Source organism: Lepus europaeus, chromosome 22 (assembly GCF_033115175.1).
Source record: "Lepus europaeus isolate LE1 chromosome 22, mLepTim1.pri, whole genome shotgun sequence".
NCBI classification, from domain to species: domain Eukaryota; kingdom Metazoa; phylum Chordata; class Mammalia; order Lagomorpha; family Leporidae; genus Lepus; species Lepus europaeus.
Window position 1 is genome coordinate 32004893 of NC_084848.1, and position 20254 is coordinate 32025146.

At 46.3% G+C, this 20254-nt stretch overlaps 1 protein-coding gene across 2 annotated transcripts in view; it reads right to left on the reverse strand.

The window, feature by feature from the left end:
• Positions 1 to 56: 56 nt before the first annotated feature.
• The window catches only part of SLC39A9 (solute carrier family 39 member 9), a 52955-nt gene continuing 32757 nt past the window's right edge, over positions 57 to 20254 (reverse strand). The window contains exons 4-7 of one of the 2 annotated variants that reach the window (XM_062181769.1): positions 11677 to 11745; positions 10342 to 10427; positions 7871 to 8000; positions 57 to 3945 (exon numbers count right to left, since the gene is read on the reverse strand). In XM_062181769.1, coding sequence (XP_062037753.1) covers positions 3734 to 3945; positions 7871 to 8000; positions 10342 to 10427; positions 11677 to 11745 — 497 coding nt within the window. In that variant the 3' untranslated portion in view covers positions 57 to 3733. Of the gene's footprint in view, positions 3951 to 7865; positions 8001 to 10341; positions 10428 to 11676; positions 11746 to 20254 lie in introns of both variants that reach the window. The other variant, XM_062181768.1, reaches the window with a different exon arrangement.

The window sequence follows — 20254 nt, forward strand, 5'->3', positions numbered from 1 at the left end:
CAAACAGAAAAACTGCTAACAGGATAAGTAATACGCCAGTCACATAAGGTATGCACTAATAAAAATTTAATATCATAAAACAAATCAGAAAACAGCAATTTTTGTAACCATTCACAATTAAAGTGGAAAGAGACAAAATTATAAGGCAGCCATCCATGGAATGATTTCATGTTTACAAAGGATCCAGAAAAAGGGACATTTAGAACCACTGCCCAGGCCACCGAGCCAGGGGAACTGCGCGTTATCCCGCTATCCCACGAGACTCCAACTTGCTGGAAGATGCCATCAGAAAAAAGGCCAACGCCAGCCTCCCGTGTGGGGCAACTGCGCTAGGCTAAGCCCACGCAGAGATCTCCTAGTGCTTGTCTAGTCCTTTCTCACAAGCCACAACTTCCGTCAGGTCTCCCAGGTAACTCTGGGAGTCTCCGGTATAAACAGGTTACATCCTGAGTCTTCAGTTCACAGCAATTCCAACAGTGCTCGTGGGTGACGTGGGCCGTTCTATACTGGGCAGAAAGTTTCGGACGTGAGGAAGCTCCCCCGCAGAGCACCTGAGGAGGGCTCTCTCCTGGAACTGCAGCAGTGGCGGGTGAATCTGGTCATTGTTCTCAGTCTCTCCAAGGGGTCCGAAAGGCAGAACATTCTTTGGGGGCTTGTGCTGTTGACATAGAGTTCCCATGTTCAGTACCTAGCTACCGTGTGTCAGGGGCTTAATACACTCCAGTGCTGGTGTGTCCTCCTAGTTCTACACCTTGAAAAGGAGAAAAATTGGGTAGAAAACACTAAGAAGTAGGCTGCTACCAAAAAGTTACACTTTCCTTTCTACAAAGAAATGGCACCTCCAAACAGCCCCTCTCTTTTTTTCTAATGATTCCCAATGCTCCAACAGGGCGGACTCAGCTACTTTGAGCTGGGAAATAAAAAGGCAAGGGGGGGGGGGGGGGGGGGAGAACACACAGCCTCTTAGGTAGTACCATTTCCAGCATTATGTGTTGGTGCAGAAACTTTGCCCAAAACACAGAAAGCTGACAACAGCATGCACAGGAAAACTGGACCAAACCCGGAACATCACTGCTTTGCTGAGACGGACAGCTGCAGCGAGGGGGCGGGTTAACACAGCTCTACTTCATTGGCCTGTAGGAGAGCACTTGGAACCTGAAGACTATCTCTACCAGGAAGAGGGAGTGGAACTGCAATTCATTAACTTTGGTTCTGAGGAAGGACCATGCTTTTCCCCATCAACCGCGTCTCTTTGGTAGCCAATAATTCCTTCTGTAATCATGGCAGCGACTTCAGTTTTGCCAGTGTCTTCCAATGTGTTGGGACGTTAAGGCATCCACATCTCAGGAGGCAGTTTGAAACCGGAGGAAGGAACCGGAACGTGCCCGAGTGAACACGGATGTGGCCTCTTGCGCATGAGCGGGTGCTCCCTCCAGGAAGGCGGCCTCGGCCGTGCTGCTGGCCTCCTGGCTGCCTGCAGCTGCATGTGAGCCCTGTAAGATTTATATGGCTATTTCTGCCTGCTGCCCAGGACAGAAAATGAGTAGTTCCTGGGGCAGCAGCTACAAAATCGGGGAAAGCCCATAGCTTCCGAGAGCTGAAAGGGCCTTGAAAGGTTTGCTTGTTAATAGTAAGGTCCACAGGGGAAGGCAAATTTGTAAGTCAGATGTTTTAATTCTTGCAAGATACTCTAGCCAAACTTTTAAGCAGGATGGCAAGGCACTGCTGCGGGAGGCTTTGGCCAGCAGAACAAACTTCTGACCATTGCACACGTCAATATTATAGAAAACACTACTATCCAAACCAAACCAGACACTAAAATCTGCGATTATGTGACAAAGTCAGTTTCCAGAGAGAATCAAGGCACCCGTGGCGGAACCTAGATGGGACCCCAAGCCTCTCATAAGCCAGCTGTGGCCATCTACACAGGAGAGTCACTGAGACTTTCCACACTGTCCCTCTTGATTTGAAAACTGTGCAGTGGTTGCCAGACGCTATGCAGAACCACAACCTACTATGCTGCTTCCTCCACTGCGGCCAGCAGGGGGCTCACAAGTTTTATTTCCACAGCTGCTGACTCAGTGAGAAATCTATAAAAGAACAAAAAGCAATCACAGGCATGCTGGCTTCTGCATCACGTTTTATAAAACATTTTTACAAATGACTAAATTCACTGCCCTGAAGAAATTAGTCTTGGTTCCCTCTTGATGCGGTGTGTTTTGAAATGGTACAGAAAATCAAAATAAATTAATAATACAATATTATACACTTATTTGACAAAACAGGGCTTAGGCAGATTTTGGCAAATATGAAAAAAATCACCCTAGCTTGTTAAACATTTTTGCTATCTCAGCTGTTTGAATAGGTGACTGAGTCAACTCACACACCAGGGGGTGATATCTTAAGGGGTTAACAAAGCTGCACTTGACACAAAGGTAACTTCTTTGAATGGAACAGAGGATAGAGACACTGTTATCTTCATCATCACAGTTCAAGAAGTGGTTGTCCTCAGAGAACTCCTCTCACACAAGTATTAGCATCACCACCGGCAGTAAGCAGCAAAGTGTGAGGAGGAGGGGCTGGAGGGAAAAGTTAGGGAGAAGCATGGGAGAGAGGACGGGACAAGACACATGATTTCAACAAGCTTTAAATCAACAGGCCAACACTGCCCACTATGACACACACAGACTTGCTTCACTGCTACAGGTGCTGATGTGAGCAGACACAGCACACCCCAAGCTGACCAAGTATTTAGCCAGAGGGAAAAACATGTGAAAGAAACAGCAACAACAAAAATCCCACGAATTTTGGTAGTCTTATTTTAAAAAGATTATACAAAGATGTCAATAACTACCCAAATTCCCTTAAAATGTATCCCTTCATTTCCAAAGATACTTTGTGATCTGTTTAAAGGAAGCCTAGGCCTGAGCCGACTAGAACTTGGCTCCTCTGTAAGAATGTGTTGGGGGCAGGTATTCTGCAAAGGAAAACTTGAATAGAAATGCTACAAAGGCCTAGTCACTCCTCAGAGGCTGGTCCTGCCCCGTTTGGAGGCCAGCTGCTCCCGCACTGGAATGGCAGGCTGTGAGAGGCCCACGCAGAGAGAGCTCTTTCCGTCTCTGTAGATGTCCCTCTCCAGGGCACAAAGTCACCGTCAGTGTGGCCCGCATCATCTTCCCGACTCCAACCCCCAGTGGACTGCAGTCACCGTGAGCATCTAAGAAGAGTGGGTGCTGTGACCTTCTATCAAGGCATGTGGCACGGATGCTAGAGCACCAGGCTTACACGGCGAGAGCCATGTCACACACCAATGGGCAAGGTGCCAGAGCCTCTACACTAACAAGGAGATTCAGTTCAATTACAGAATACTGTATTTTCATAATTACTATTTCATTGTGAGTATGACGTTCTCCACTTTTCTTTAAAACTAAATTCCATCTTCCCTGAGAATAGGGTTAAGAGAAACATCAAAACTCAAAATGCCAAGGGCCCTTTAAAAGACAACACAATGGAATGTCTACACCTAATTGTAATGTGTTGTTTCTACTCTAAAAGCGTTCCCATGTCTCCAGGTTTTCATCTCACCTCCCTCTGGACTCTAGGAATACAGGTGGAGATGGGCAAGGCCAGACAAGACTGAGGAGGCGAGCAGCTGTCACGTGCTGGGCTGTTCTCAGTGGACGGCAAGGAGCCCCGGGCCGGGGCTGCCGCCTGAACACTTAGTGCTGGTGTCCTACTGACAGGATGAGTGGGATGAGGCAACCCAGAACCAGGGCTGCCACTTCCAGGCGGCTGAGGCCTCTCCCTCCGCTGGTGTCCGGTTTGTGGCTGTGCCCCATTCCGCCCACTTCGGGGAGGACATGTACTGTGGCCACGTAAAGAAAGGTCCCGGCAGAGAAAAGCATGGCCACTCCAGTGGCATTGACCTCTGAAAGGGCTTCTTTACTGCTCTGTGAATTACAAGAGAGAAAGAGGCAAACAGTCAATGAGTTCAGGGAGGAAGTCTCAATGGAACACACGCGACGCTCACACCTGGGGCGCCTGGGACACAGGGGCTCCTGGACTCACAGTGATTTTATGTTACTGGAAAGAAGCTTCCAAATAAGGGTTGGAGAATATTAGTGCTTTTTAAAATTTTTTATGTAAACTGACAATTTATCATTGTGTATATGAGTATTTATGGGGTACAGAAAGTAATATTATGACTTGTGAATACAATGTAGAATTAAATCAACCTAATTAACAAACCTATCACCTCAAATATGTACACTTTTTTTGTGATAAAAACATGAAATTTCTTCTTTCTGCAATCTTGAAGTATGTAATAACATACCATTATGAACCATTTTTACTGCAATTGTCTTTTAAAACAAACTTCAAGGGCTAGTTGAACAGGCTTGGCCTGCATGACGCTGGAGAGGGAATCAACAACATACTAACGTGGATGTTGTATTTCAGACATGAACTCATGCATGCTTACAGTTAACGAACATTCCCTCCACACCAGCCCCTAGGCCAGGTGCTTGAGACATAGAGGCAACCAAGACGTAGTAACTGCTCTCACACAGCTTAAATCTACTTCATAACCTAATCATCCAACTGATTTCAACTTTTCCTCTTAAATAAGTGGACTTATGGATAAGACAACTGATCAAAATTTAAGAAAAGAACATGCAAAAAGGTTGTTTAGCCTAGAGGTTAAGGACTTCTGTGACCAACATTGGACTGCGTGGGTTCAACCCACCTCTGGCTCCTGACTCCAGCTTCCTGGTATGCAGACCCCAGGAGGCAGCAGTGATGGCTCAACTAACTGGGTCCATACCCCACCTCCCAAGCTCCGGGCTTCTAACCACTATGGGCATTTGGGGAGTGAACCAGTGGGACCTGTCTCTCCCTGATTCTGCCTTTCAGAAAATAGAGGGGCGTGGGTGGGTGGGTGTGCTGGCGCTGTGGTATAGTGGGTTAAGGTGCTGCCAGAGACTCTGGTTTGTCCTGGCTGCTCCACTTCTGATCCAGCTCCCTGTGAATGTGCCTGGGAAAGCACTGGAGGATGGCTCAAGTGCTTGGGCCCCTGCACCCAGGTGGGAGACCTAGAAGACACTCCTGGCTTTGGCCTGGCCCTGCCCTGGCTGTTGTGGCCATTTGGGGAGTGAACCAACAGATGGAAGACCTATCTCTGTTAACTGTCTTTCAAATAAATAAATAAATACTAAAAAAAAAAGAAGTTCTAAAAACTTACACTGAACTATGAAATAATAGATTAATATTTTTTTTAACTTTTTTTTTTTTTGACAGGCAGAGTGGATAGAGAGAGACAGAGAGAAAGGTCTTCCTTTTTGCCGTTGGTTCACCCTCCAATGGCCGCTGCGGCCAGCACATCACGCTGATCCGAAGCCAGGAGTCAGGTGCTTCTCCTGGTCTCCCATGCGGGTGCAGGACCCAAGCGCTTGGGCCATCCTCCACTGCCTTCCCGGGCCATAGCAGAGAGCTGGACTGGAAGAGGGACAACTGGGATAGAATCCAGCACCCCAACTGGGACTAGAACCCGGTGTGCCGGTGCCGCAAGGCGGAGGATTAGCCTGTTGAGCCACGGCGCCGGCCAGATTAATATATTTTTTAAATCATCTTTTTTTTCTAAAAGGATTTATTTATTTGAAAGACAGAGTTACAGAGAAGGAGAAAGTCTTCTCTTTTTGGCTCATTCCCCAAATGGCCATAATAGTTGGGGCTGTGCCATGGGTACCCCAGGGGTACAAGGACTTGAGTCATCTTCCTCTGCTTTCCCAGATGCCATTAGCAGGGAGCTGGATTGGAAGTGGCACAGCTGGGACTCAAATGGGCACCCATGTGGAATGCCCAGCACTGAAGGCAGCAGCTTAACCCACTACACTACAACGCCAGGCCCCAGAGTAATATTTTACACTTGATCTTAGCCAAAGGGCTGAGAAGCAATGCCAGTAATATTTTATTTTAAAGATTTATTTATTTAGTTATTTGAAAGGCAGATTATAGAGAGGCAGAGGCAGAGAGAAGAGAGAGGTCTTCCCCCAGTGGCTCACTCCCCATTTGGCTGCAATGGCCGGAGCTGCACTGATCCAAAGCCAGGAGCCAGGAGCTTCTTTCAGGTCTCCCATGTGGGTGCAGGGGCCCAAGGACTTGGGCTATCATTCATTGCTTTCCCAGGCCATAGCAGAGAGCTGGATTGAAAGTGGAGCAGCCGGAACTCGAACCGGTGCCTATATGGGATGCCGGCACAGCAGGTGGCAGCTTTACCCGCTACGCCACAGCACCAGCCACAGTAATATTTTAAAAGGAACTATATAATGCTCTTTGATTGACAGATGGCAGAGCACTTGAGGTGAATGGAAAAGGGTTTCATAGCAACTCATTTGTTAGCAATTGAGATCAACAACCCCTTGATTAACAGGAAATTAACCATCTCCTGTGTCATATATCCTTTTTTTTTTTTTTTTTTTTTTGACAGGCAGAGCGGACAGTGAGCGAGAGAGCGAGACAGAGAGAAAAGTCTTCCTTTGCCGTTGGTTCACCCTCCAATGGCCGCCACAGCTGGCGCACTGCGGCCGGCGCACCGCGCTGATCCGATGGCAGGAGCCAGGTACTTCTCCTGGTCTCCCATGGGGTGCAGGGCCCAAGCACTTGGGCCATCCTCCACTGCACTCCCGGGCCACAGCAGGGAGCTGGCCTGGAAGAGGGGCAACCGGGACAGGATCGGTGCCCCAACCGGGACTAGAACCCGGTGTGCCGGCGCCGCAAGGCAGAGGATTAGCCTAGTGAGCTGCGGCGCCGGCCCATATATCCTTTTTAATGCAAGTTTTATTTTATCAAATACTGAACTGCTTTGACACTCAGAGGTCGATGACCTTCAGAAAGGACATGTGGAAATACAGTTCTCAGTGTGGTTCTAAGATTTTCCTGCCAGGTGACCTTAAGGCAAAAATGAACAGGGCTACTGCTACACAGCAGCCCAGGTAGACAGAATTACCAGGCATGGAAAGGCCCTGCTAAGAAACAACAGATCGCCCAGGCTCTGTGCTGACAAATGACACAAGTCACACCAGGTCTGCAGCTAGGTTCAGGACCATGATAAAGAATTGTACTTTTGATTTTCAACGATGGGAGAGCTGGCAGAGCAACCTGGGTCTTAGCTGAATGCCACCATCTGCTCATACCCGACCTCTTGCAACTAACACTTTATGTGCCCACCTCAATCAGCAATAAGCATGGGTGGCTGTGACTTACACATGTGTCAAATAAAATGAACAAAACTGGATAAATATTATTATAAATATTATCATGTATTTGTATATTCTTGGAAATGAGAAGGAAGAAATTTTCTAATAAAAAATAAGGAAATGCTAAATTTTAATGAAAAGAATTGACTTGGAATGAAGACACATACCTCACAGAGGTTTTACTTTGATGCTTTAAGAGGGTAATTTTGTTAAAAAAAATCAGCACTCAGAGATCACAAGCAGTGCACATTTAGCTTAGCAGTTAAGACACCTTTGTTGTCCCTCACTGGAATGCCTGGATTCCATTCCTGGTTTCAGCTTGCCACTCCAGCTTCCCACCAGTGCAGACCCTGAGAGGCAGGGCTGACAGCTTAAATTAACCAGGTTCCTGCCACCCACATGGGAAACCTGGATTAGGTTCTTGGTTCCCAGTTTTGGCCCCACCCCAGCCCTGGCTGTTGTGGGTATTGAGGGAGTGATCCAGCGGATGGGAGGTCTCTGTCTACTCTCTCTGCCCTACAAATAAATAATTTAAAAGAAATCATTAAGTTCCCATAGACCACAGAATGAAGGACAAGCTCGCCTAGAAAGGCTGGGGATGCTCAGACTTACCTTACTGAGTCCTAAGTACGTCACCATGGACATAACCGGTGCTGCCAGTGCAAAGACCAGCAAGTGCTTTCTGATTCGATTCCGCTCTAGGCCAGCATGCATTAAGAAGGAAACCAGCCCAAAAGCAGCTGGTGCCTGGAAATAAAAAAAAAAATAAAGAAAGAAATTATCCCTTATTATCATTCTAGAAATATGGGTTGTTTCTATATCAAGAGGAACATGTCGGGGCTGGTGTTGTGGTGTAGTGCCAGTCTGAGTTCAGGCTGCTCCATTTCCGATCCAGCTTTCTGCTATGGCCTGGGAAATGGTGGAAGACGGCCCAAGTGCTTGGGCCCCTGCACCCACTTGAGAGACCTGGAACAAGCTCCTGGCTCCTGGCTTTGGCCTGTCCCAGCCCTGGCGGCTGCGGCCATTTGGGGAGTGAACCAGCAGATGGAAGATCACTTTTTCCTCTCTCTCTCTCTCTCTCTCTCTCTCTCTCTCTCTCTGTAACTCTTTCAAATAAATAAATCTTACAAAAAAAGGGGAAAAAAAAAAGAATTCCTGTCATCCAGCTAGAAGACATTACAAATGAGCAGAGCGAGTAGCATAGCCAAGGAAGAAGTTCAACTTCACAAACAGTAAGTTACCAAAAAAGGGGAGGGGGGGGGGTGCTGGCACTGTGGTGTACAAGGTTAAACACCTGCCTGCAGTGTTGGCATCCCATAGAGGCACTGGTTTGAGTCCCAGCTGCTCCGGTTCTGGTCTAGCTCCCTGTTGAGGGCCTGGGAAAGCAGTAGAAGATGGCCCAAGTGGTTGGGCTCCTGCACCTGTGTGGGAGACCCAGAAGAAGCTCCTGGCTCCTGGCTTCGGCCCAGCTCCTGCAATTGCAGTCATTTGGGGAGTGAACCAGCAGATGGAAGACCTCTCTCTCTGTAACTCTACCTCTCAAGTAAATAAATAAATCTTTTAAAAAAGAGAGGAACAGGGGCTGGCACTGTGGTGTAACAGGTAAAGCCACTGCTTGCAGTGCTGGCATCCCATATGGGCGTCAGTTTGAGACCTGGCTGCTTCACTTCTGATCCAGCTCTCTGCTGTGGCCTGGGAAAGCAGGAGAAGATGACTCAAATCCTTGGGCCCCTGCACCCACAAGGAAGACCTGGAAAAAGCTCCTGGCTCCTGGCTTCAGATCAGCCCAGCTCTGGACATTGTGGCCATTTGGGGAGTGAACCAGTGGATGGAAGACCTCTCTCTCTCTCTCGCTCTCACTCTGCCTCTGTGTTCTGTAGCTCTGCCTTTCAAATAAATAAATAAATCTCTTCAAAAAAAAAGAGAGGAAAAAGCTATATGACTGAATTCTCAAACCAAAAAGCCAGGCCCAGTATCCCAGACTGAGCTCTGCCTTTTAGGAATTAAAAGCTAAGAAAAGATCCTATGGTGTGTGTGTGTGTGTGTGTGCGTGCGCGCGCGCATGTGTTTGTGAGTATTTCTTGGATGGTAGACAAGGGAAACAGTCAGGAGAAGAAAAATCCTTGTGGACAAAAATTACTATGAAATACAAAAATCCATAGACAATTTAACAGTTTGTATATATGGCCAAAAAATACTTAAAACTCCTCAAGTAAAAGCTTGAGAACAGTAGCAAAAAACAGTTGGGGTTGACATTGTGGGGTAGCGGTTAAAGTCACCGCTTGCAGTGCCGGCATCCCATATGGGTGCTAGTTTGAGTCCTGGCTGCTCTACTTCCCATCCAGCTCTCTACTAAGGCCTGGGAAAGCAGTAGAAGATGGCCCAAGTGCTTGGGCTCCTGCACCTGTGTGGGAGACCTGGAAGAAGCTCCTGGCTCCTGGCTTCAGATTGGCTCAGCTCCAGCTGTTGCAGCCAACTGGGGAGAGAACCAGCAGATGAAGACCTTTCTCTTTCTCTCTGCCTCTGCCCTCTGCAGCTCTGCCTTTCAAACAAATAAATAAATCTTCAAAAAAAAAAAAAAATAGTTAAGAATAGGTTTAGGGGCCGGTGCTCTGGCGCAGCAGGTTAATGCCCTGGCCTGAAGCGCTGGCATCCCATGTGGGTGCCAGTTCTAGTACTGGCTACTCCACTTCCAACCCAGCTCTCTGCTGTGGCCTGGGAAAACAGAAGAAGATGGCCCGAGTCCTTGGGCCCCTGTACCCACGTGGGAGACCCGGAAGAGGCTCCTGGCTCCTGGGTTCAGATTGATGCAGCTCTGGCCGTTGCGGCCAATTGGAGAGTGAACCATTGGATGGAAGACACCTCTCTCTCTCTCTTTCTCTCTCTCTCTCTGCCTCCCCTCTCTCTGTGTAACTCTGACTTTCAAATAAATAATCTTTAAAAAAAAAAAAAGAATAGGTTTAGTCAGTTCACCAAAATGATAGCAATTACAAAACTATTTTTCCCATCTAGAAAAACATTAAAGACCAAGAGAAGTTTTAATTATGAACAAATTCATTTAATAAATTTTCCACCAAATTCTGCTTACCTTATGTAGCATTATTGCCACAAACACGATTAATTGGACACTAGTCTGTGAAGTAGAAGCTGCTGCTCCCAAAGCAACACCATCAGCTGAATTTGGAAAAAGTGAAACAAAATATTGTAAATAACAACAGTCTAGTGGCTGCGTGTGCAGGCTTAGGGTCAGGTACAGCTGGATTTGACTCTGGAAAGCTGGGTTCAACAAAGCATGTATTTCTTAGGGTTTTCATGAGGGTTAAATGAGGTCTCATATGTAAAGAGCGCAGCACCTGGCCCAGAGTTTCCCATATGTTACTTCTGTGTCATTAACAGAAAAAGTATGATGCTCAAAAATCCATGGCTAAATTGTAACAACAATGCCAAAGAAGGATTTCAAAGGCAGCATCTCTTCATGCTACGGATGAGACAAAATAAACACTGAAGGACCCTGCAAAGATGATCTCTACGCAGTGAGCAGATGCTGGTTGAATGGAAGAAGCTGGCTGGGAAGCGTGCTACTCTACACGTCAGGACACCAGTGTGCCGCCTTTCACACGCCTTTGCTTGGCACTCACTGAGACAGTCTTTCTCCTGGGGCTAAGTTTCAAGTTACATTCTGAATTGTGTCCCATCAGCAACGCTGAGACGTCTGCATTTCACAGACCTCCTCTGCTTAAACTGCAGCTGGAGGCACGCACTGGGCAGCGGGCCTGCTCAGCACTGACGTGCCAAGAATCGCAGCGCCACGAGGTTCTAGAGCAGCAGGCAGCACACTTCTTCTTGAAGGGTCAGACAGTAAATATTTTAGGCTTTGTGAGGCTGCTTGGTCTCTTGCAACTAACCTTTGCTGTTGCTGCCCAAAAGCAGCCACAATGGCAGACATTTAGCCTCGTGGGTAAGTTCCTGTCACAAACCAGAGTGCCGGGGTTCAATTCCCCATTTGGGCTTCTGACTCCAGTAACTGGATGCCTACTATCCACATGGGAGACCTGGATTGACTTCTCAATTCCTGGCTTTGGCCCCAGCCCAGGCCCAGCCATTATGGACATTTGGGGATGAGCCAAAGAATAAATTGTTTCTAAAAAATACACAAACATGTGGACCTAGCTGTATTCCAATAAAACTAATTATTGAATTATGAAACAGTCTTTTTTAAAAATTAACCAACAGAAATAATAGAAACTATTCTTAGCTTGCAAACTCTGACACTGGGTACACAGGGTTTGTGCTGGAGGACTTCATTAAGCAGCGTTTCCCAAGGTTAGCCCAAGAGCATTCACTGTGGATGGTCCTTGTAATACAAACACAAGCCTTCCCCGGTGACCAAACCCCGCAAGGTTTCACTGTAATTCAAGCCTACCTGCAGCATGGACGACCAGACCCAGGGTGGTGGTGATTTTGGAAGTGCTAGGCCTTGGGGTTTCTGGATCTGGAGTGAAAATGAGAAGAACAGCAATAATGTGAGACAGAAACTGAACGTCGGTCTGGAAGCTGGAAGAATTCTCTGAAAGCTCTTAAAGTAGATTATTACTTTCCTTACTGCTGTCTCTTTCCTTTCTCTTTCAAACACTTAGATCTCTCCCCTGCTCTGAAGAGGAGGGCAAGAGGGAACTCATTCGACCCAATCTTCCTTTAGCAAATAAACTCATGAGATGCATAACCCAGCTGGCAACTCCCTCAGACCCACGGTCTCCTTCCTCTCCAGTGAAGGTGCTCTGTGGCCTCAGACCACTTCTCCTCAACCAATCTAGTTGTCAGTCTACATCTTCCTCTTTTCCAGTATCCCGAAACTTTTATTCTAAAATCTGTCATATTTGCCTTTCTTCTTGTGATTGCCACCATCCTAACCTAAATTTTCATCAACTCAAACCTAAATTAGCAGTAGGCTCCCCTGGGTTTCCTCTTATTTTTCCCTAATCCAATTCATCCTACACATCCCTGTCACTTGCATCTTTCAGAACCCCACTCTTGTGATGTGTCAGTTAACTAGTTAAGAATCTGCTGCTGGGGCTGGCACTGTGGCACAGCAAGTTAATGCCCTGGCCTGAAGCGCCAGTATCCCATATGGTCGCCGGTTCGAGTCCTGGCTGCTCCACTTCCTGTCCAGCTCTCTGCTATGGCCTGGGAAAGCAGTAGAGGATGGCCCAAGTCCTTGGGCTCCTGTACCTACATGGGAGACCCGGAAAAAGCTCCTGGCTCCTGGCTTCAGGCTGATGCAGCTCTGGCCATTGTGGCCATCTGGGGAGTGAACCATCAAATGGAAGACCTCTCTCTCTTTCTGCCTCTCCTCTCTCTGTATAACTCTGACTTTCAAAGAAATAAATAAACCTTTAAAACAAACAAAAGAATCTGCTACTTTTCAAATTCAGTCCCAACTGCTCTACTAGGTAGGTTCTTAATCCCTTTATCAACTCATTTCACCTTGCTTTTCACTACCCAGTCCAGTTAAACCAGTTTAACACCTTCTTACAAAACAATCTCATTTTCCTTTTCCCAAATCGCCTCACCCCTAATTCTTGGCATGTACTCAGTGTTCCATCTGGTAGATCCAAAACCTAGACATTGTTCCAAGTCTAATCCTAGGACCACCATCCCTAAGACAGAATCAAAGATTAATCCCAACTCAAAACAACTCCCCTTGAGATGATGGTTCAGTGTAGCACTTACTTGCTTGGGGAGGTGGTACTGTGGCACTCGTAGTAGCTAAGCCACCTGCAGCACTGGCATCCCATATGTGCACCTGTTCGAGTCCCAGCTACTCCCCTTCTGATCCAGCTCTCTGCTATGGCCTGGGAAAGCAGTAGATGGCCCATGTGCGTGGGTCCCTGAGCTCGTGTGGGAGACCCAGAGGAAACCCCTGGCTCCAAGCTTTGGATTGGCCCAGCTCTGGCCATTGCAGTCATTTAGGGAGTGAGCAAGCAAATGGAAGACCTTTTTCCTTTGTCTCTCCCTCTCTCTCTGTGTCTGTGACTCTGCCTCTCAAATAAATAAATAAAACCTTAAAAAAAAAAAAAAAAGGTGCTGCTTGGGAACCCTGCATCCCATTCTGGAGGGTCTAGGTTCCAGTCGCAGCTCTGCACTCAATCCCAGCTTCCCGTCAACGCACATCACAGGAGGCAGCAGGTAACAGCCCACGTACTGGGTCCCAGCCACCCATGTAGGAAATCCCAACACAGTTCCAGGCTCCTGGCTTTAGCTTGGCCCAGCAGCGGCTGTTGCAGGCATTTGAGGGGCGTGAACTAGTGAATGGAAGATTTCTCTCTGTGTGTTTCAAACAAAACAAAAATAAATTTTAAAAATGAAAAACAACTTCCCCCTGCCAACGCTCTGTGCAGTCCAGTGGTTCTTCTTTATCACCATCATTTCTACTTAAATATGTCTTAGATTCCCAGATTGACTGTACTTTTCTTTCCATCATGTCTTACAGAATATAGCACAGTACAGAGCACCCAACAATGCTGCTTACCAAATCTTTGTTGGAGGGTACAAAGATTTAATATTTATAAGTATCACATGAAGATTTTAATAAGCAAGTAAATAATATACATATGATGTAATGTGAAATGAAGGGGACATCAAAAAGCCAGGTCAAACGACAGACGGGCATTAGTCAAATAAATTCCAGGGCATTTAATCCTTTTTTATTCCCTTTTTAAAAATTTTGTTCCAGGTCTGGCACTGTAGCGCAGTGGGTTAATGCCCTGGCCTGAAGCGCCAGCATCCCATATGGTCGCCGGTTCGAGACCTGGCTGCTCCACTTCCTGTCCAGCTCTGCTATGGCCCAGGAAAGCCGTAGTAGATGGCCCAAGTCCTTGGGCCCCTGAACCCACATGGGAGACCGGGAAGAAGCTCCTGGCTCCTGGCTTCGGATCAGCACAGCTCTGGCTGTTGCGGCCATCTGGGGAGTGAACCATTGGATGGAAGACCTCTCTCTGCCTCTCCTCTCTCTGTGTAACTCTGACTTTCAAATAAATAAATAAATCTTTAAAAAAATATTTTTTTTCCTTTTTTTGTTTTATTTGTATTTAATCTTCTTCAATAGCCTAGTATACTGAAAGAGAGGTTTATAATGGAAAAGGTAGATAAGTAAAGTAATATGCCACATTTTATTAATAAAGTTTATCTTCCTATTAGTTAAAAGCCCTGATTGCCCTAAGTCAACAAATATTTCAATCTCATTCTGAACTGAGGGACATCACATTTCTTACTATATGACAAGCTTGTTTTGGCCTTTCTTTTTACATAGCCTTGTAATCTAGCTATAAGTAGCATCTTAAATAAAAATTAAAAGCTTTGGAATGAAAACATTTTTCATAAGTCTATAGGAAGAGACTACTTCAGCATAAGTTTAACAAATGAATTAACTTTTACTGATATTTGGTAATACATAAAACCCTTTAGAGAAGAGGCAAAGCCATCAACAGACACAGGAAAGTCAGCAACAACAGTGACCTCGGAGTTAAATCAGGAGGAAGAATAGTGAACACATGCTACATTTAATTATTTGTATAGGATTACAGGGCACTCCTGGGCCTATACATCTTAAATTGAAATAGACAAGAATCACAAGAAAAATGTCACAGAGGCCACTGTGGGCAACTAAGTAATGGAGCTGGAGTGAAACACCATCCAACAGAAGGTGTTTCTCATTTGCTATTTGGACTAAAACACATGAATAAAACCATTCATTCCTAACTCAACTCTCCTAGGTCAGACTTAATCTAAAAGCTGATGGAAAACTTTATTAAATGAATGAAGGGATGTTGGGCCTGTGTTGTGACAAAGTGAGCTAAGCTTCTGCCTGCAACTGCAGCATCCCAGATGAATGCCAGCTCAAGCCCTGGCTGCTCCCTACCAATGCTCCTGGGAAAGCAGCAAAGATGGCACAAGTGCCTGGGTTCCTGCTACCCATGTGGGAGACTGAGACGGAGTTCCAGGTTGTTACATCTCCTTTTTCATCTCTGATTTTACTGATCTCGGTCTTCTCTCTCTCTTTGGTTAGTTGGGCCAATGGTGTATCAATTTTATTTTTCAAGAAACCAGCTCTTCATTTTACTAATCTTTTGTTTTACTTATTCTGGTTTCTATCTGTGGCATAGTGAGTAAACCTGCAGCTTGCAATGCTGGCACTCCATATGGGCACCAGTTCAAGTCCTGGCTGCTCCACTTCCAATTCTGCTCCCTGCTAATGCACCTGGCAGGGCAGCAGAGGATGGTCTGAAGTCCTTGGGCCCCTGTACCCATGTAGGAGGCCTGGATGAAGTTTCTGGCTCCTGGCTTTGGTCTGGCCCAGCTCTGGCTATTGTGGCCATTTGGGGAGTGAACCAGCAGATGAAAGATCTCTTTCTCTACCTCTCTCTCTGTAACTCTTTCAAATAAATCAACTAAATCTTAAAAGAGAGAGAGAGAGAGAGAGAGAGAGAGAGAGAGAGCGCGCTGGTGCCGTGGCTCACTAGGCTAATCCTCTGCCTGCGGCGCCGGCACCCCAGGTTCTAGTCCCGGTTGGGGTACCGGATTCTGGCCTGGTTGCTCCTCTTCCAGTCCAGCTCTCTGCTGTGGCCTGGGAGGGCAGTGGAGGATGGCCCAAGTGCTTGGGCCCCTGCACCCGCATGGGAGACCAAGAGGAAGCACCTAGTTCCTGGCTTCAGATCGGCGCAGCACGCCGGCCGCAACACACCGGTCGTAGCAGATACCTGGGGGGTGAACCAACGGAAAAAGGAAGACCTTTCTCTCTGTCTCTCTCTCTCAAACTATGAGAAAGAGATAGAGAGATGCTCATTAAGATGCCCAACATCCTACCTACATCAGAGTACCATGCTTAACTCTAAACTCAGGCTCCTGATTGTAGCTTCCTGCTAATCCAAACCCTGGGAGGTAGTGGTGAGAACTCAGTAGCTGGGTTCCTGGCTCCTAGCACTGCCCTCAGCTGGTGAAGGTATTTGGGGAGTGACTCAGTGGACAGGAACTCTGTTTCTCAAATAGAGAATAGCAACAAAAACAAAAACAAACAAACAAAAAAACCTAAAACTTTTTAGACTAAGGGTACTTCTGTTTCGCTTAAACTTGATCCTTTAACTTTTTTCTTTTAAGGTTTATTTGAAAGGCAGAGCCAAAGGGGGTGGGGCAGATCTTCTATCTGCTGGTTCACTCCCCAAATGGCCGAAACAACGAGGGCCCAACCAAGTTAAAGCCAGGAGCCAGGGGCTTCTTGGGGGTCTCCCACTGGGGGTGCAGTGGCCCAAATACTTGTGTCATCTTCCACTGCTTTCTCAGGTGGATTAGCAGGGAGCTGGATTGGAAGTGGAGCAGCTGGGACTTGAACCAGGTGGCTTTACCTCCTACGCAATAATGCTAGCCTCATCCTACAACTTCTAAAAACTTTATTTGGAAATAATTTCAAGTCTTCAGAAAAGTTGTAAGGATAGTTTGAAATGTCATGCACCTTTTTCTCAGACTGAAATATTTTCTAACATTTTGCCCCACTTGTTTTATTTATACCCATGCTTTTTTAAAATCAAAGAAATTGTTTTTAAATTTATTTGAAAGGCAGATACAGAGACTGACTGAGTTCCCATCTGCTGGTTTAGTCCCCAAATGCCTGCAATAGCCAGGGCTGGGCCAGGTGGAAGCCTGGAGCTTAGATGGTATCAGGGATGGTATCAGGGACCTAAGTCCTTGAACCATCACCTGCTGCCTCCCAGGGTGTGCATTACCAAGAAGCTGCAATCAGGGGTAGAGCTGGACTCAAACCGAGGCACTACTAAGTACATGCTCTCTCTTTCTCTATACACAAATATGTTTGCTTTCAGGGCCTGGCGTTGTAGCATAGCAGGTAAAGCTGCTGCCTGCACTGCCAGCATCCCATATGGGTGCTGGTTTGTGTCCTGGCTGCTCCACCTCTGAGCCAGCTCCCTGCCAATGCACCTGAGAAAGCAGCAGAAGATGGCTCAAGTACTGGGCACCCTGCTACCCACATGGGAGATCTGGAGGAAGCTGCTGGCCCCTGGTTTCAGCCTGGCTCAGCCCTGGCCATTGTGGCCATCTGGGGAGTGAATTAAGGGATGGAAGGTATCTTCCTGTCTCCCTCTCTCTTTCTCCCTTTCTGTAACTCTTTCAAATAAATAAATAATTTATCTTTAAAAAAAAAAATGTTTCCCTGTACCACTGAAGAGTAAGTTGCATACTTTACAACCTTTAGCCCTATATACTCCAAAGTGTACTCCCCTAAGAGAAAGGCTATTTTCTTACATAATCACAGTATAATTATCAACTTCAGTGACCTGAGCACTGACACTTCTCCTATTTCCTCTCACATATTCTATCAATTGCTCAATAATGTTTTTCAGAGCAGCTTTCTTTTCCAGGAAGAATCCAGTCTAAGATCATATATTGCACTTGGAGGTAACTCTTCAGTATTCTTTAATATGGAACATTTCCTTTGATTTCAACTTTTTTTTTTTTTAAGATTGATTGATTGATTTGAAAGAGTGATAGAGAGAGAGAGAGAGAGACAGAGACAGAGACAGAGACAGCTCTAGGCCATTCTCCAACATTGTTAGGTTGGATGATTTTTGCCAGAGACAGTCTTCATTTGGGAGCTGTAAAAATGAGGGTTTTCTAACGAGTATTCTTTTCACAGTCACCACTGGCCTTCGGATTCCACTGTGACAAGTGCCCTCGCTCCCTTTGTCTACCCTCCCTGTGACAAGTGCCCTCGCTCCCTTTGTCTACCCTCCCTGTGACAAATGCCCTCGCTCCCTTGTCTACCCTCCCTGTGACAAATGCCCTCGCTCCCTTGTCTACCCTCCCTGTGACAAATGCCCTCGCTCCCTTGTCTACCCTCCCTGTGACAAGTGCCCTCGCTCCCTTGTCTACCCTCCCTGTGACAAGTGCCCTCGCTCCCTTGTCTACCCTCCCTGTGACAAATGCCCTCGCTCCCTTGTCTACCCTCCCTGTGACAAGTGCCCTCGCTCCCTTGTCTACCCTCCGTCTCTCTCCACCCATCGTTCACCTACCTGGCGGTTGTGCTCATGGATTTCCACTTTCTCAATGGCTGATAACTCTATTACTGTTCATTATTTTGAACCCAGATTTGATCAGTGGGAGTCTCTTTAAGTTGGCTCCTTTCTCTTGTGAACAGTTCCTATCTTCTTCCTTCCCTCCTTTTTGGTTTTTTTGAGTACCAGATGCTCAAGGTCACTTCTACTCCCCCTTGCCCCTGTCCCAGAGTCACACATTTCTCTAAGAGCCCCAGTTTGCTCATGCTACTGGAGTGTCTGTACTTGTAGGCCCTGTCTACACAGAGCTAGGACACACAGCTGTGTGGACACAAACACACACATAGGTAGGTACAGATATATGTACATACATCTACATTCTAGAAATCCTGTGCCCAAAACCTCCAACTTCAATCCATCCCTACAGGAGTTCTTTCTTGCCTTTCTCCATTCCAAATTCTCATGTTCCTTCTTCCACACTGAGAACGCTGCCTTCACCAACATCAACATATATTTTTTTTTTTTTTTTTTTACAGGCAGAGTGGACAGTGAGAGAGAGAGACAGAGAGAAAGGTCTTCCTTTTGCCGTTGGTTCACCCTCCAATGGCCGCCGCGGTTGGCGCGCTGTGGCCAGCGCACTGTGCTGATCCGATGGCAGGAGCCAGGTGCTTCTCCTGGTCTCCCATGGGGTACAGGGCCCAAGGACTTGGGCCATCCTCCACTGCACTCCCTGGCCACAGCAGAGAGCTGGCCTAGAAGAGGGGCAACCGGGACAGGATCGGTGCCCCGACCGGGACTAGAACCCGGTGTGCTGGCGCCGCAAGGCGGAGGATTAGCCTAGTGAGCTGTGGCGCCGGCCCAACATCAACATATTTACTCATTTGCTCAACCTTGTAATACACCTAAAACTGTTTCAGAATTGTTTTGCCCATACCATTACAAAAAACAAACCTACTAGAAAAGAGCAGTATTTGCTTATAGTTCTCTCCAAACCCTACCCAAGACTAAAAGTATAGAAGTACTACATTCCTAAGTTACTTGAATTACTTGTTTTTCAATCCCTGCAGTGTAACTGTGTTATTCAGTTGAAATACAGTTCATCTCTTTCAGTTTGCTTTCCTATCCTTGTTGACTTCATTCTGTCTTATGAGTAAGTAGAATAAGAACATGTCTCCAAAAGTCAGAACGATACCCAAGAGGCATGCTCTGGGCAGTGACACGCCCTCCAGCCTGCCCCGTCCAGGGAAGCAAATGTCTCTGTTTTCCAGCTGACCCTGCTGTGGTCTTGGTTTCTTGTAATGATAAGCAGATGCATGCTTATTTCCTCCACACAAAACACAGTATGAATATGCACTAGACGCTCACTCCATGTTTCCTTTTTTCCACTTAACAATACCTCTGGAAACTGGTTCCTATCCATTCAGATCTATGATTCTTCATTCTTCTTTAAGCTACATAACGGAATACCATTATGTGTACATACCATGGTTCATTCAACCAGTCTAGGACTCTGGTTGAACTTGAGAGAAGCAAGTTACTATTGTGTTTTAGTACATTTGTTAAAAAATACCTTTGTAAATCAGGACATTCTATATTACATTAGTAACCATTTATTTTTTTTTTAATTTTCTTTTTTTAAACTTTTATTTAATGAATATAAATTTCCAGTGTACAGCTTATGGATTACAGTGGCTTCCCCCTCCCACCCGCAACCCTCCCCTCTCCCGCTCCCTCTCCCCTTCTATTTGCATCAAGATTCATTTTCAATTCTCTTTATATACAGAAGATCAATTTAGTATAAAGGTTTCAACAGTTTGCACTCACATAGACACACAAAGTGAAACATACTGTTTGAGTACTAGTTATAGCATTAAATCAAAATGTACAGCACATTAAGGACAGAGATCCCACATGAGGAGCAAGTGCACAGTGGCTCCTGTT